The sequence below is a fragment of the Quercus robur genome, chromosome 8 (assembly GCF_932294415.1).
Source record: "Quercus robur chromosome 8, dhQueRobu3.1, whole genome shotgun sequence".
Lineage (NCBI taxonomy): Eukaryota > Viridiplantae > Streptophyta > Magnoliopsida > Fagales > Fagaceae > Quercus > Quercus robur.
The window spans coordinates 63,508,293-63,525,010 of record NC_065541.1 but is presented as its reverse complement, the minus strand read 5'-3'; the positions used below and the strand labels follow the sequence as shown (position 1 = coordinate 63,525,010).

Genomic DNA, 16,718 nt, shown 5'->3' with positions numbered 1-16,718 from the left:
CTCCATCGGGCTTGTACTCTGTTAAGTCGGGGTACCATTTTCTTTGCAAAGCCAAGAGCCTAGATGATAATTCTTACCAACCAGATTCAGATGGTATATGGGAGAAGGTGTGGGGGTTAGCAGTGCAGCCAAAGATTAGAAATTTTCTGTGGCGTGCAATCAAAGACACCATCTCGACTAAAGCAAACCTTAAACGGCGAAGAGTAATCCCAACTGACTGCTGTGATCACTGCTTTAACACCTCGGAGAACACCTTACACGCGTTGTGGTCATGCCCCTCTCTGTCCCAGGTATGGTTACATGATCAGAGCTGGAGAAACTGCCATTCCAGGACATTTGAGAGGTTCAGGGACTTAGTGGAATTCATTATTGAAGAAGGCTTGGACTTGGCAAACTTTGCTACTACTGCGTGGATGATATGGCATAGGAGGAATGCTTTGAGAACCACCAGCAAGCCCTTCCCGATCCAGCAAGTGCTCCCTGAGGTGCGGGCAGTCCGAGCAGTCTATGTCCGCTCCATTCCACCTAAACCCCCTCATCCACCCTCTAGAGCTCCAGAACGGATCATCTGGAAACCTCCACCCTGGCCGAGACACAAAGTAAACTTCGACGGAGCTGTGTTTAGGGAGGACGATTCAGTAGGTGTTGGTGCTGTGATCCGAGATGAGAAAGGGTTTATGGTGGTTGCAATGGCGGAAAAAATCCCACTCCCCTATTCGATCACTGCACTTAAGGCTCTTGCAGCAATAAGGGCTCTGAGATTGGCTGGAGACATTGGTCTTGAGTCTTTCATCCTAGAGGGGGATTCCAAGATCACTATTGATGCTTTAGCAGGAAATATCGTGGAGCATTCTGAGTTTGGCAATTTGTTTGAGGAAGCTAAGTGGTTGGCAAGTCAGTTTGGTGACGTGAGTTTTAATAATGTAAGGAGACAGGGCAATGGTGCCGCACATAATAGTGCTAGACATGCAAGACATGTTAGCGAGTATACGATGTGGATAGAGGATGTTCCTCCACATCTTTCTACTGTAATTCAAGCCGAGTTGGCGTCTTTTGAATAAAGTTACAGTGTTCCTTTCTCAAAAAAAAAAAAAAAAAAAAAAAAAAAACCACCTGCCCAAGTATGAAGTGCCTACCCATCATCTAATTTTAAAAAACAAACAAAAAGGCAAATTACTCACAAGTATTAATCTAAATTGTCATTCAAAATCAATCCCATTTTTATTAATAACCTGCCAGTAACTTCTTGGAGAATGCTGGTATGAATAGATGATGCAGAGATTTCCCCCTTTGGTACGTCACCCATGTACACAATATATACCTGTATTCACAAAATTTTTCCAAAAAAATAAATTAATATAAAAAGCACCAATATATACGCATGGAACTTGTGTAAAGGCTTCGCCCAGTCAAAGTAAACCCCAAGCCCAAGTCTAAACCCAAAATAATTTTGATTCTTGCAAAATAAATGAGTTGATTGCGATCTGTTTTTGATCATAATGTGGCCCATGACTTATTAGATTAAAAATGATTTAAAAAAAGGCAACAAAAAGAAGGGCCTATTAGAGAGATATCATGCCTTTCGATCATCATTAATCGCCCCATAACAGGAATTGAGCGGAGTACAAGTAAGGCAATTTAAGATCAGCCATGCAAAGGGAGACTTTCGACTTTCCATCAAAGAACTCTACCAAGAGCCTATGATCTAGTTAACTGTTAAGGTTGTTCACTCAAAGCGTGAGAGAAATGGGCTTATATAAAGGAAGGAATTGAAAGCTGCGTTTGGGTTCTCAAACAGCATTTGTGAAGCACGGCCAACAAAACAAAACAGTCCAAAGCCGGCACTAGGGCCAAAATGGCCCATTAGCATGTTTTTTTGAACTATTTAGCAACAGAGCACTGTTTCGGAACTATATAGCAATATACCACTTTTTCTGGTACTCGAGTTTGGTGAGCTCGAGTACCATGTTTTTTTAATCCACTGTTGCCCCATATTCAAGGAGCCCTATAGTGGCGTTTTTAAACCCTATAGTGACGTTTTCGGGCCCTATAGCGGCGTTTTTAAGCCCCCATACCAGGTTAAGGGGCCCTATAGTGACGTTTTCGGGCCCTATAGCGACGTTTTCCTGCAAAATTTTTTTTATAAGTCCCCCATAACAGGTTCAAGGGGCCCTATAGTAGCGTTTTTAAGCCCTATAGTGACGTTTTTGGGCCCTATAGCGGCGTTTTCCTGCAAAATTTTTTTATAAGTCCCCATAATAGGTTCAAGGGGCCCTATAGTGGCGTTTTTAAGCCCTATAGTGACGTTTTCGGGCCCTATAGCGGCGTTTTTTTTTTTTTGAGAAGATGTCTGACCAGTAAAAAACATGGTACTCAAGCTCACCAAGCTCGAGTACCAGAAAAAGTGGTATATTGCTATATAGTTCCGAAACAGTGCTCTGTTGCTAAATAGTTCAAAAAAACATGCTAATGGGCCATTTTGGCCCGGCACTAGCAATGTTCTTTTTGTGAAAAGAAATGGGCTTTGTAAAGGATGGGATTGAAGTTAAGCTTTTAAGTCTTTGGATTCTCAAACAGCAATTGCTAAGTCTGCCAATAGAGTAAATTGTCCAAAGCCAGCACTTACATTACAATGTTCTTCTTGTGAAAGGGAAAACTTACCCAATCAGCATATATTATTATAACAATTTTTTTTTATTACTTAGATTTGCCCGGACAAGAGTCTAATCAAGAAGGTTTCTCAAAATTAAAGTAGAATAGTCCATTTATTTAGAAAGATAAAATCTTTAACCAGGATATTACAATTCATTGTAGAACTAGATCAAGGGTTCAGATTACAACAATTTTGTCTACATATTTCACCACTGCCTTTCATCCCATTCTTTTGCGCATATCACTACAAAGCTTTTGATTTATTTATATAGCTAATACATGCTAAATAGAACTTCAATTTCAAAAGGCTCCATACACAACAATGGGGCTCCTCACTTGGAATGTACCATCATCCCATATTAAAGAAGCAGAGACTATTTGTTTTTGTATTGTTCCTTCAATTGTGAGCGCAAACGATAGCTTTTGTTTGAGAGATGTGAATGATAGAACACTAGGGTTCACTTTGATACTAAGTCCATATGGGGAGGTCACGATAGCTTTATACATAGATGTTGATGATCCAACATTGGTGACGGTCCGATTGAAAACGTGACTTATTGAATTCGAGGGTGGTGTGGATAGAGCAAAAGAAGGATAGTTTAAATCCAAACTTTTTTCATCAGTTTCTTTAGAACAGCTACTTTTGTCCCCAGTAACATATTTTAATAACTTGGTATTATATCCTTGTGCACACAAAAATTTTATGTAGTCAAGTGCATCAATATCATATACTAAGCCAGGATTTGGAGCCTTAAGAGGATTAATATTGCCTGCACCATATGCAAATTCAGCATCGGGGTTCTTTTCAGCACTCATGGGATTAGCTGCAAGTTATACACCAAATTGGAGTGAGTTGAAAATGATTAAAGATTATGGTCTACATCAAAATTGAGTAATGCTAGGAGAACAATATTTTTTAGAACTATTGTTTCACATAAAATTGAAGTAATATCATTTACACTTATGTTCATCACTAACAAGCACAATGTTGTCTTTACACTTATTGATTAAAATTACCAAGATGGGGGACTGTATAAGGTTATTACCAGTAGTCATAAGAGCAGATCTAATAGAGGCTGGTGACCATGTAGGGTGAAATGATTTGATGTACGCAGCTACTGCTGTAGCATGTGGGCAAGCCATTGATGTCCCTGAGATTATATTATATGACCTTGATCTCTTATCCACATCAACATCAGAAATTGGGGAAATTGGAGACCATGCAGCGAGAATGTTAACTCCAGGAGCAGCTAAATCCGGCTACAACAACCCAAAATCATGATAAAGTTATTGATGAAATAAATAGTGCAAGAGCGCAAATGTAAATAAAATTATTAGCAAGGCACAAAAGTTCAATTTAATTCCTTAGAAACTAAACCTTACTTTCCCCAATTAAATTCAATCACGTGACATGCACATTTTATACAGCATTGATCAATGTTGTTACATGGTTAAATTTATTGGAGAACTTAAGGTATAACATCTTACAAGGAATCTTTACTAAGTTTTTATTATTAGCTAGCTGATTATTAGAAAAAATTGAAGAAAGATTAATAGCAAGTTACCTTGAGAATGTTGTGTGCAGCTGGATTTGGGCCTCTTGATGAGAAGGGGGCTATGTAAGGGGCCAATGTATCTTTGCTTTCATTACTCCTAAGAATAGTCGCAGTTGGGCTCCTGTAAATTGTGGATGTTTATTAGGAACTTAGGATTAGTATGTCTTGTGAAGTCCTTAATTGTCTAAGGTATTTTAGATTAATACCTTGTCGAATTTAGGTACGTGCGAATCTTGCCACCATTCTCAAAGCTAAGGTAAGATGCAGGCAAGGGAAAAGCCATGGTTTGAGAATTGGGGTCTCGGCCTTGCATCACAGCACCAACTGCACCGGCTAAGAATGGCCCAGACCCATCACTCAGGGCATCGCAAAGTACAATTTTACCTTTCACCAAATTTTGGTCCAGTGAATATTTCTGGCAATACCTTCATTTTTACAAAAAATTTTCCTTTTTTTAACTACCAAGTTGAAGCACAAAAATATTTCAACTGCTAGTTTGATAGAGTTGTGCAGACACAGGTAATTGTTAAACTTATTTTCTTTGTCTATAGCATAGAGTCCATAGAGATTTTTTATTTTTACTTTTCAGTTACCTGGAGTTGAACTCTGATGTGGTGTTTGGTGCATCCCCACTATAAATTATTGGATACATATTATTCTTGAGATTAAATGTATTAATTGAAGTTCCCTACACAGAGAAAAAAAATTCTCCAAATTAGTTTAATAGTTTTTTGATAGAAAATTAGTTTAATAGTTTAAATTTTATTGCATACACTTTTTATGCTTGATTATAACATACACTCTACACTTGCGATTCCACACGTTTAAGTTTTAAACCAAAAAAAAAAAGAAAAAAAAAAAGAAGAAGGAAATATGAATAAGAAAATCATAAATGAATATTCATAGCACCTTTTCTTTATTTATTAGTGATATCTTTTCTGGGGGACAAGAAGAAATCGTACAGTACAGGGATACAGTTCACTCTTCTTTTACATAAATTTTAGACTAGCTCATGCGTAAGTTTTAATTAGCTCAACTAATAAAGTCTCAAATAGTTGCATAAGAGATTTGAGGTTCAATTCCTACCTACACCAAAAATTGATTGGTATCTTAGTCTGATGATAAAAAGTTATCATCAGGAGTGAACACCATAGATTAAACCTCTTTCCAAAAAAAAAATTTTGAGACTCATGTATGAAGACATATTATCTTTATGTGAAAGCAAGGCTTAGTAAAAAAAATTTTGAGACTCTTGTATGAAGACATATTATCTTTATGTGAATGCAAGGCTTAGTAAATCAAATGCGCTGGATAATTTCACCCAAAAACAAGGGAGTGTAGATTTTAATTAATTACCTCTTAGATCATTCAGCAAAAAAAAAAAAATAATAATAATAATAATACCTCATAGATTTTGTTATTGCCTAATTGGACCTCAGTGGAGAACTTTCGATCAATGGTGCTTGCAGCTACAGAAAGAGACCATGGGGAGAAGTTTGAGATGGTTGCTGGATCAGGACCCCAGTTACCAGCAGAAGCTGATGTCAATATTCCATTTCTCATAGCATGAAATGCTCCAATGGCAATTGGATCTGTGAAATAGTTCTTAGGATATCGGCCTCCAATGGAAATAGATATAATGTCAACCCCATCAGCAATGGCATCATCAAATGCTGCAAGAATGTCAGCATCAAAACACCCATTCAACCAACACACTTTGTACATGGCAATTCGTGCCGATGGAACACCTCCTCGTGCTGTTCCCAACCCAAACCCTTCTAGGCTTGCCATCCTAACTATGTTCCCAGCTGCTGTTGATGCAACATGTGTCCCATGGCCATCCGAATCTCTTGGAGATTTAATATCTTCTTCTTCAAATATTCCATCGCTTCGGTAATATTTCGCTCCAATGATTTTACTGCGTTAAGCGTCACAATATTTCTTATTTATTATTTTTTGTTAAAATTCAATTTAATCTATTGACTTTTGTTTCAATGACAAAATTTAGTTACAAAATTAGTTATAACTTAAAATTATAAATTTACTTAATAAAATAAATATTAATACATATATTGAAAATCTAATTGTTGAATTACATGTTCTTTATGCTCTTAATATACATTTCAAATTTTGTGTCAATCGGATATTACTTACTATGTGATTTATATGCTTATATTTTATGCATAATTTTAAACTACAAAAACTTGCAATTTAAACAATTTATTAATGCCATAATTATTGATCTTTAATTTTTTAGAAATTTTGCAAGCATTGAGAATATAAGAAAAATATGTAATCTAATGGTGGATTTATCAAAATTCACTTCGAGTAAAAAGATATTAAATAGGGTTGTAACCTTAGGCTACAAACTTACTTAATAAAATAAATATTACTATATATTTTGAAAATCTAACCGTTAAATTACATGTTTTTTATACTTTTAATATACATGTCAAATTAGTATATTTTAGTATTTTTCAGTAAAAACCTAAATATGTTGATGCCAAACACATACTCCCCTTCACTTTTAGTTCAATTGTCAAATTAGTTTTTAAATTTTATTTTTTGTCAATTTAGTCCCTTACTTCATAAAATTTGTTAGCAAATGATGCCATTTAAGCATTATTTTCATTAAAAATATAATTGAAAATATTCAGAGATGTTTCATTTTATAGATTTCATTGTTTAATGAGTATTATATATTTTTTTTTTTAAATAAAAAATATACAAACGACTTCATTTGCTAGGGATTTTATCATTGATAAAGCTTAAACCTTAACAACTAATTTAAAAATGAAAGTAAATAAAGCTAGTGATCAAATTGAATTTTGACCTTGCTTTTCACTCCTAATTTCAATGTAAGTGTGAATGAAGTGCACCAGTGAACCTGCTGATAACAAAATACCATTGGTTGGATGTTAGAGATATACTTGTTGCAAGTAAAATTGGTTAAGCCTTTACAAGTGCCCTTCCATTTGCGAGGTGGTGGACCAAATCCTTTGTCACTAAAGCTATCAGCCTCTGGCCAAATTCCTGAGTCCAGAACACCGATAATGATGTTGCTTTCGATTGTTGTTCTATCCACTTGCTTTGGGAAGCCAATGAAGTCCCATGACCTTGTTGTATGTAGCTCATTTTGTTTGTTAGGGAACACTGATACTACGCCATCCATTGCTACATATTCATTGTTACAACACTTTGTTATGGATTGTCACAATCTTTCTCTTTGTGTGTGTGTGTGTGGGGGGGGAGGGGGGGAAGAGAGGGAGAGATTAAATTCACCCACCTGCCATTTTTTGGGCTTCTTGCTCAGTTAGCTCCACTACAAATCCATGGAAACTCCTCTTGTAGCTATAGAGTAAAGATTCTGGTCCAATATGACTGCATGCAGGCATATTCATTTAAAAGGTTAAAAGTGTAGAAGCAGTTCAATTCAGGCAAGGTATTCTTCCTTGTTCTCTTGAAAAAGAACAGCAAAGAATTGGCCTCTCTTTTCTTCAAATTTAATACTTCCATTTGGGTAGTTAAAAAATAGTTATTTTACACGCACACAAAGAGAGAGAGAGAGAGAGGGAGAGAGAGAGAGAGAGGTGAACCATATTTAGGATATTGAATTCTTCAATATACTTTGCACTGAATAGAATCTATTTCATAGTAAAGATTAATACTTAATAGTTAACATTGATAAAGCTTAATAGAGGAAGTAACTAATGAACCACCAATCGCATGATCATAACAAGTCACATCAATTATAATGTTGACTTAACAATTGAAAGGCCAATTTGGCTTTCCTTTAAATTTTTTTTAAAAAAAAAAAGCCACCTCGGCATTTAAAAAGGTAAACTTAGCAAATCTATTACTGGTTAACCATCAAGTCCATATACACCCTCCTCAGTCTTCACTCTTCACCCATATCATCGTCATCATTAGTGCCTCCTAATCCATGTCAGATATTCACAGAAGTGTTATCCTCAAGTTCTCATACTCATTCTTTTATTGACACAGTCTTTACATTATTGTGCATTCACCACCACCAATCCCTTGTATTAAGAAAAAACTAAAAAAATATTTAGAATTTTATAAAAAAGAAAAAAAAAAGGGGGATGGAATAGAATAACACTATATTTAAAAGTTTATTAAAAAAGGGGTGTTGGAATAGAATGGAATAAATATGGTATATTTGTGTGTGTGTGTGTGTGTTTTTTTAAATAATTCAAATATAATGGGAACTAAATTATGGATGTCTATGTTGGAAACACTAATAACAAGTGCTAACTAGGTAAACTATAAGATTCTTTGCATTTTTTTTGTGTTTGGGAGTTTATAATAGAAATTGTAAGGACTCAATTCGTGACGACCCAAGATGATACTGGGCTCGTACGTAGAGAGGGCCCAAACAATATCATTTGTAGAGCGTGGGTTTGAAAGGTTAGGCCTTGGTCACTGGTCGGTGGATAACCATGGTGTTCATACAAAAGTAAGCCATTTCGCTTCGTGGAGTCTTTCTCCTCGAAACGGTCTGGGAGGCTCTGGTTCTTGGCATTTTTTCCCAGCCCCCCTCCTTGGCGCATCAACCTTCACATTATATAGCCCTTCTTGGTTGATCCTAGCCCTCCACTTGTGGATCAAGCAGGTGCCTACTTAAGTACTCGTCCCATCGGCTGCCTCCCCTTGCTTTTTGTTAGTTGCGATGACTGAAGCCACCCTGTTCAGGCGTCTTTTCTCATTAATATGGTTACGACGTTTGCGGGCGCATTTAATGTGGAGGTGACGTATTTACCTTGAACCAGTTCCATACCGTACCCCCACGTGGGACCCATTCTACTCGCCTCTTCTTCAGGGGGCTTTTTGGGGGCAGCCTTCAACGAGATTTTGCTCTTCCCTTTGAAGTCTTGGAATATCGAGGACAGGGTCATTCTCGGCTGTGCCCCTAGGCTATTCGGCCTTTCCCTATTCGTCCTCGACAAATACCTTCCTCGGCACGGGCCCTAGTAGAGCGTGGGCCGGATCATAAGTTCTCTAGCCCCACAATAACCCCTCAAAATCCTGCTATCCGACTCCTCAGACGGATAGGAGGGTTTTGATGACATCAGACATCTGTCAATGCCTGTCAATCCTTATCACCTATCGGTTCCCAAGACTTTTCGTCTGCCCAAGACACGTTCCTGGAGACTTTGGAAGGTGAAACGTGGCCTCATTAAATGTGGGCGGCTCTATGTTTCCCACGTTCTACGGCGTGATGGAGATCTAACGGTGGGGATTTCCTTGCCTTTATGGGCGGGAAAATTCATGCAGTTACTCTCAATGGGAGGCATAAATGATTTTTGGAATGGATTTGTCTCTTCAGTTTTGCACTTAAGAGTTCTAGCGCGTATACCCTGGGTTCATCTGAACTTTCGTCCAAACTCAAGTCTATCTCCAGCACAAAAATCCTGTCCGAGATGCCTTTCCTCTTTTCTGTAAGTTCCCTGCCTCCATTTACTCGTGCTTTTTCTTTTCTGGGTTTATTTTTCTCTGGTTCCCTTCCTTCTCCCGTCACTAGTTGAGTTTGTTTAGTAACTCGTAGAGATGGTTAAATTGAGACTGAGGAAATTGGTTGATACTGAGGAGGCGATGGAAAAGTTCATCGCCGACTACAGGATTCCTCCCAACGTGAGTCTGAGGCATTGTAAGATGGGGGAGTGGCACTTTCTGAGGAGAACGGGCGAGGTGGTAATTCCTGTCCTCGCCTTCGTAAAGGGGGGTATGAGAATTCCCATGGGGCTGGTAACGATGGGTTACCTCAGGCACTTCCAATTAGCCCCCACCCAGTGCACCGGCAACATGTTTAGGATTCTGGGTTGTGTGGATGCCTTAAACGAAAAGATGGGGCTAAGATTGACCCACCACGACGTGAATTGGTGCTATAATCTCCCAAATTTGAAGGGGAAATCCTATTATATGAAGACGAGAGACGAGAGGGTTCGACTAATTCAATGCCTTCCTGATTCCAACAAGGGGTTAAACAAGGATTTCCTTATCGTATCCGGTGAATGGCATGATGGCGATCCGTGCCCCACGATAGAGGGAGAACCAGGTGGGGTATAGAGAATGGAAGGGTGCCGATCCTTTGTGCCATTTTAATTTGATGTGGTTCGGTTACTAACCATGCGCATGTGTTTTTCTTGCAGATCCACACGCTTTTCACCGACACTTTCACCTAGTTAACCGGATGGACTTGGAGACTGTTCTTCAAGCAGCAATTTTCGTAAATGATGAGGATGGTCAAGTCCGAGCCGCTCACAAAATCTTAGGGTACGCTCCCCTTCAAAAGTCATTTGCTGACCCCAGGCACGTGATCAGCGCCAGCCGTCCACGACTTCCAAAAATTACTGTGGTCGAATCAGGATTTTTAATCTCCGAAGGATCATCTGTCCCAGAGGGCATCCCACTGGTGGACCTCTCCTCATCTCACCAAGCAGCGGAGGACGAAGGCGAGTTAGATCAATTCGGGGAGGGATTTGGGGTATTTGACCTAGCCGACCAATCCGAGGATCCTTCTGGTGATATAGGTGACCCGGCCTTGTCCAAGGTGGAATTGTCATCAGTAGGCACATCTTCCCAAACCGAGATGGGACTTAAGAGAAAGCCCCCGACCAGCTTACTCGACCTCCTCGAGGGTCAACCGGGGAAGGATGCGCAGGGAACACTGCAGTCCAGCGCTTCGTCTCCACCACCTCAGCCCCAAACCATCCAGACTAGGTCATCCTCCGCTAAGTCTCAGCCACAATCTCCCTGCCCCAAACTTCCTACTCCTCCTCGATCAGCTCTACCTCCTCAGCCGGAGCCCACGGACCCAAAGAGAAAGAGGAGTCCCAAGGGTAAGGAACTCATGGACGGGGGAAAGTCCCAATCTCCTCAGGAGAGGGATGAAGCCCCGCGTGTGAAACAATTAAAGATCGGGCACCAAAGCAAGGGTAAAGAAACCGAAGCCTAATCCGCCCAAAGCAAGGGGAAGGGGATCGAAGTCCAATCCTCGCCAAGCGCCTGGCTTCCCGCCCCAATGCATCACGGGGGGCCACTGTTGGAAACCGCGTCCATGAGGGACCTTGGAGATGGTGAAGGTGGTTATGTAGCCGACGCATTAGGGAGAACTATGCTGCTTCCCAATGACGTGGATGAGTTGAAGAAAATGAGGATGCAGGAGGTTTTCCTCAGTACGAAGAGGTACTTGGGAATGGTAAGGCTCTTGAAACCTAAAACTTTATTAACTCTTGCTCCCGGTTTGTCATTCACAATGTATTTACCTCACTTGACAGGCTCTCCAGGCCATATATAGAATGGAGGAGGAAGTTAACAAGCAGAGTAAGGCCGCCGAGAATGAACGCTCCAAACGCCTAGATGCCTCGCGGACTCTCAAAGCTTCCAAGGACGACCTCGCAAAGGCTAAAGACGCCTTAAAGGAGGCTATCCGAGAAAGGGATAATGCCTCGGCGGGTTTAGATGGTGCTCAAAAACAGGCCGAGGAACAGACAAAACGTCTACTCGAAGCCGAGGATCAGTTGCGAATAGCCAAGGAGCAGATCAGTGATTTAAAGAAAAAACTGATCTTGGCAGAGAATGCTAAAGGCGTGGCAGAGTATGCCTGGGACGAAACCATGAGGGCCAAGTAGGAGGCTGAGTTTGCCAGAAACGAGGCTGAGGCTTCCAGGAAAACGGCCGAGGATGAGGGTTACAATGCGGGGGTAGCTGAAACCCAAGCCTTCCTTAAAACCCAAATTCCCGGAGTGTGCAGGCTATACTGCTCCCAGGTTTGGGAAGAAGCCTTAAAGCGAGCTGGGGTGGATGCTTCGTCTGATTTGTGGAAAGCAGAGAGCATATTTTACCCTACAGCCATCCGTGAGGCCGCCTCCACCAGCTCCGAGGCAGTGAGCGATCAAAACGAGGGAGGGGTCACTCAGTCAGAAGTTGCACAGGTCAGTGTCCCTTCTGGCGAGTCGCTTAAAGGGGGAGAGCTCCATGATGTGATAGAAGCACCCGAAAGTATGGATCCCGAGGTGCCCAAAGAAGATGCCGAGCCTACGGTCAGCGCTCAAATCCCTGATGTCGAAGAGACAGCCATCCTTGCCCAGCCCCTGCAGGCAATTCCCCTTACTGAGGTCCCCGAGAGTACCGACACCGATCCTACTCAGCCTTCCCCAGAAGTGACTATCCTCCAGGGCGTCGAAGCCAGTCCTATTCAGCCTTCCCAGGATGTGGCCAACACAGAACTGAAGGAGTAGAAACCCCGGCCAGCCTCCGTATTTATTTTTAGTTCAATGATTAACTAGTTTTTCTTTTATTTTGAAAACTTTGTAGTTTGCCTGTAGTTGAACCTGTTGAACACGCATATGAAATTCTTTTCTTCCTCTTTCCGTTTGATTGCATGTTAGTTGCCCTCGTCGATGCTTACTATCGCTAATGATTTTTGAGCTAATTATCTTAACATGTATGAATGGTTGTGCATATGACATGTTTAGGATCATGTTTCGGAATGCTAGCTCACCCGCACCCATAGGGTATTGAACTCGTGTCTGAACCTATTTCAGTGGGGATATAGGCATCACCTGAAATGTCATATGTGTCGTTAGGACCAACTTGGTGTCCAAATTTCCTTTAAGTAGTTGGTTTCCCCATAGGTTTGAGTCCGAGGACCATGCAATACCTTGGTTCTGTTCAAAACTTGATTTTTAAATAGTTGGTTTCCCCATAGGTTTGAGTCCGAGGACCATGTAATACCTTGGTTCTGTCCAAAACTTAGCATTTTTAAGTAGTTGGTTTCCCCATAGGATTGAGTCCGAGGACCATGCAATACCTTGGTTCTGTCCAAAACTTGATTTTTAAGTAGTTGGTTTCCCCATAGGATTGAGTCCGAGGACCATGCAATACCTTGGTTCTGTCCAAAACTTAGCTTTTTTAAGTAGTTGGTTTCCTCATAGGATTGAGTCTAAGGACCATGCAATACCTTAGTTATGTCCAAAACTTGATTTTTAAGTAGTTGGTTTCCCCATAGGTTTGAGTCCGAAGACCATGCAATACCTTGGTTTTGTCCAAAACTTGATTTTTAAGTAGTTGGGGGAATTAACCCCTCGGCTATGGCGTGGGACATTGGTTTAGGGTGATTAGCTCCTTGGCCAAGCCCCTAGAACCATCCGCGTTACTGACGCTTCGAAGCGTAGCCCCTATTGAAGAAACGTAGCCCCTAGTGGAATTTTATGCTAGAACACTACAACCGGCTGTTGGAAATGATAGGGGGACTGTCTCAACTCACCGCTTGTGCCAACACACAAGCCCTTCCCACAAACGGCGCCAATTGTACGGACTCAATTCGTGACGACCCTAAGATGATACTGGGCTCGTACGTAGAGAGGGCCTAAACAATATCATTTGTAGAGCGTGGGTTTGAAAGGCTAGGCCTTGGTCATTGGTCGGTGGATAACCATGGTGTTCATACAAAAGTAAGCCATGTTCGCTTCGTGGAGTCTTTCTCCTCAAAACGGTCTGGGAGGCTCTGGTTCTTGGCCTTTTTTCCCAACCCCCCTCCTTGGCGCATCAACCTTCACATTATATAGCTCTTCTTGGTTGATCCTAGCCCTCCACTTGTGGATCAGGCAGGTGCCTACTTAAGTACCCGTCCCATCGGCTGCCTCCCCTTGCTTTTTGTTAGTTGCGATGACCGAAGCCACCCTGTTCAGGCGTCTTTTTTCATTAATATGGTTAGGACGTTTGCGGGCGCATTTAATGCGGAGGTGACGTATTTACCTTGAACCAGTTCCACACCGTACCCCCACGTGGGTCCCATTCTACTCGCCTCTTCTTTAGCGGGCTTTTTGGGGGCAGCCTTCAACGAGATGTTGCTCTTCCCTTTGAAGTCTTGGAATGCCGAGGACAGGGTCATCCTCGGCTGTGCCCTCAGGCTATTCGGCCTTTCCCTATTCGTCCTCGGCAAATACCTTCCTCGGCACGGGCCTTGGGCCCTAGTAGAGCGTGGGCCGGATCATAAGTTCTCTAGCCCCACAGAAATAAAAATGTAATTATTAATATGCCATTCACCTTCTATTTATCTTTTTTAAAGCATGAATAAAATTGGTATTCCGCCTTCGTTTCATTAAACCATTGCATTCCATAAATATTTAGAAGGGAATAAAATGAGCAATCCCTCAAAACCATTGCATTCCATAAACATCTCTCAAAAACCCACTTTAAAAAAAAAAGTATTTTACATTCTTTTCCTTTCTTCCAAATGAATCTAATTTTACTTATTATTTTGGTAACTCATAAAACTATCTACTTGTATTATTTAAAAAGTCACATGATCTAATAAATAGTTCATGTTACTAAAAATACATGTTGACAATTTTAAATTGTCACATAGTAAGTTGGAGGAATTTTTATTTAGAGGCAGTATAGTTTTGGAACATTATGATGGCAGGTTGTAATGGACTTGTTGAGCTGATTTTGGGCTGCCTTTAATAATTGAGCCAGCACTTTTAATTGACATGGCTTGTTATTATTGGGACATTTTAGGGAATATGCTCCGATCGATATAGTGTCATAGGGAGAATATCACTTATAATTGGTGAATATGTAATCCCTACAATGTGTTAAAGGTGGCCAATAAAAGGCACAACGATTACAAATTTCAAGTAAACAATTCAAAGCCAACTCAATAAATTACTACTCACATTAAGCCAAACGCATCTCCTTGTCTCTATAACCAAAAATTCATGATTCTCTCACATCAATAAGAATTATTTGTCACTAAACATCCATGACTTTACCTTCACATTATTAGGCCATGGCACTCTTCATAACAGAGAATTTTGAATTTCTAATTGCATGTTTTGCGACATGAACTAATCACAATTTGATGTGTAAAATTGACCCTCTAAATTTTTTCAAATTTCATTTCAATCCTCTATCTTTGTTTTTGTTTATTTCAGCCCTCTAACTTTCAAATTTATTCAATTAAGACTTTTCCATTAACTTTTGTTATATGTTGTGGTTAATTTTTCAATTTTATAAATTTTTCTTCAAATTTTTTAAATTAAAAAAAAATCAATTAATGATTGAAAAATATTTTCCATATTTTTTTTTTTCAAAAAATTTTAACAAAAGTTAACGGAAATGCCTTAATTAAATAAATCTGAAACTTAGAGGACTGAAATGAACGTAAACAAAGTTAGAGGACTGAAATAAAATCTGAAGAAAATTAAAGGGTCAGTTTTGCACATTAACAAAAAATAATAATAATAAAAAATAAAAATAAAAAACTCTTTTGAATTAGTTAAGTACGAGTCAAACATCATAATTTCCCTAAAAAAAAAAGAATTAAACATCATAATATTTTTAAAACGCAACCAGCCACAATAAAATAAATAAATTTTTCTCAAAATTTTTGAGATATATTTTGCTTCCAAACAAAGGAAAATGTAAGTATCTTATAAAGTCATTATACTACTTTTATAACCTGCCAGTGACTTCTTGTAGCATGTTTGTGTAAAGGGATGATGTGGAAATCTTGTCCCTCCTGTTGCCCATATACACAATATAAGCCTGCACGCACAATATCATATATAGAAGGTAGAAAATATAAAGCATGTTTAATAGTTTAAGTCGTCCACATAAAATAGAAGGCAAATTTCATGGCTATTAGGCCATTAGTTAGGTTGCTAAACTGGCTTCCATAAAAAATTAATAGAGATCAGCTATAGAAATATTTGCCTTTCGCTCATTCTGAGAAGCTGAGTGACCAATAAGCAGAGTGGAGGCGGCGAGGCTGAGAAGGAGAAGCCATGAAAGACTAGTGGTTTTGCTTGCCATTGGAACAAGATTTCAGCTCAACTGTAACTCCAGCCCCTTCAAAACACTTTTATTCTCATGCAATATTATCCAAATGAGTCAAGTATAGTATTTAAAAAATCAAGAATTTAAGGAAAACTAAAGAGTTTTACCTTAGTTTCTAGAGATGCTGAACCCAGAGGAAGTGTTCTTAATTTTTACTGTGAGCTAAATGGAAAGCAATTTCCTGAAGGAGGTTGAAGGTGCCTTGAACTGGCATCCAATGATGGGAAAAGGTGATTGCATAGCCACTTTATATAGCTGTGGAATTGGGAGTAATGTTTGAGAGCTTGGGCTTCAAATTGACCAAAAAATCCTCACTGTTCTGAATGCTGCTATACATTTGAGTTAATCATGTACTAATGCAAAGCAATAGTACTACTAATTTTCTAAAACTAAAAATTCTCACATGATACTAAAGTTAGATGAGTTTTCAGCCCCAGAATGTGTGAGATAAATAAGCAACATTAACTTGTAATTTAAATAATAATTAAAGTGTCACAAAAATTCTACTTAAAATATTGACATGTAATTGGAGATTGCACTGGGTTGGTTTTAGTGGGTTTTATGATCTATCCTGATTTTAAAATTAAAGTAAGGTTTGGGAATTTTATTAATGGATTTAGGGTTATATATTTTAACTCACTACTG

At 39.5% G+C, this 16,718-nt stretch overlaps 1 protein-coding gene across 1 annotated transcript; it reads right to left on the bottom strand.

Moving 5' to 3' along the window:
* Positions 1-2,736: 2,736 nt before the first annotated feature.
* On the bottom strand, positions 2,737-16,332 carry LOC126697601 (cucumisin-like). Its single transcript, XM_050394673.1, has 11 exons — positions 16,181-16,332; positions 15,951-16,095; positions 15,697-15,782; positions 7,495-7,589; positions 7,139-7,382; positions 5,613-6,126; positions 4,802-4,896; positions 4,415-4,633; positions 4,218-4,329; positions 3,699-3,912; positions 2,737-3,476 (listed from the first exon to the last, which is right to left on the bottom strand). Exons 2-11 carry the CDS (start codon positions 16,047-16,049, stop codon positions 2,953-2,955), a joined length of 2,202 nt encoding a protein of 733 aa, XP_050250630.1. The 5' UTR covers positions 16,050-16,095; positions 16,181-16,332; the 3' UTR covers positions 2,737-2,952.
* Between the last annotated feature and the right edge of the window lie 386 nt (positions 16,333-16,718).

What these genes read in the sequence shown, in the direction of transcription:
- LOC126697601 (XM_050394673.1), bottom strand. Translation starts at nt 16,049, where the DNA reads ATGGCAAGCAAAACCACTAGTCTTTCATGGCTTCTCCTTCTCAGCCTC. An exon ending in AGAAGCCCAAAAAATGGCAG is followed by an intron (nt 7,383 to 7,494) that starts GTGGGTGAATTT and finishes ATGAATATGTAG; the next exon opens with CAATGGATGGCGTAGTATCA. An exon ending in ATCTGCTCTTATGACTACTG is followed by an intron (nt 3,477 to 3,698) that starts GTAATAACCTTA and finishes TATAACTTGCAG; the next exon opens with CTAATCCCATGAGTGCTGAA.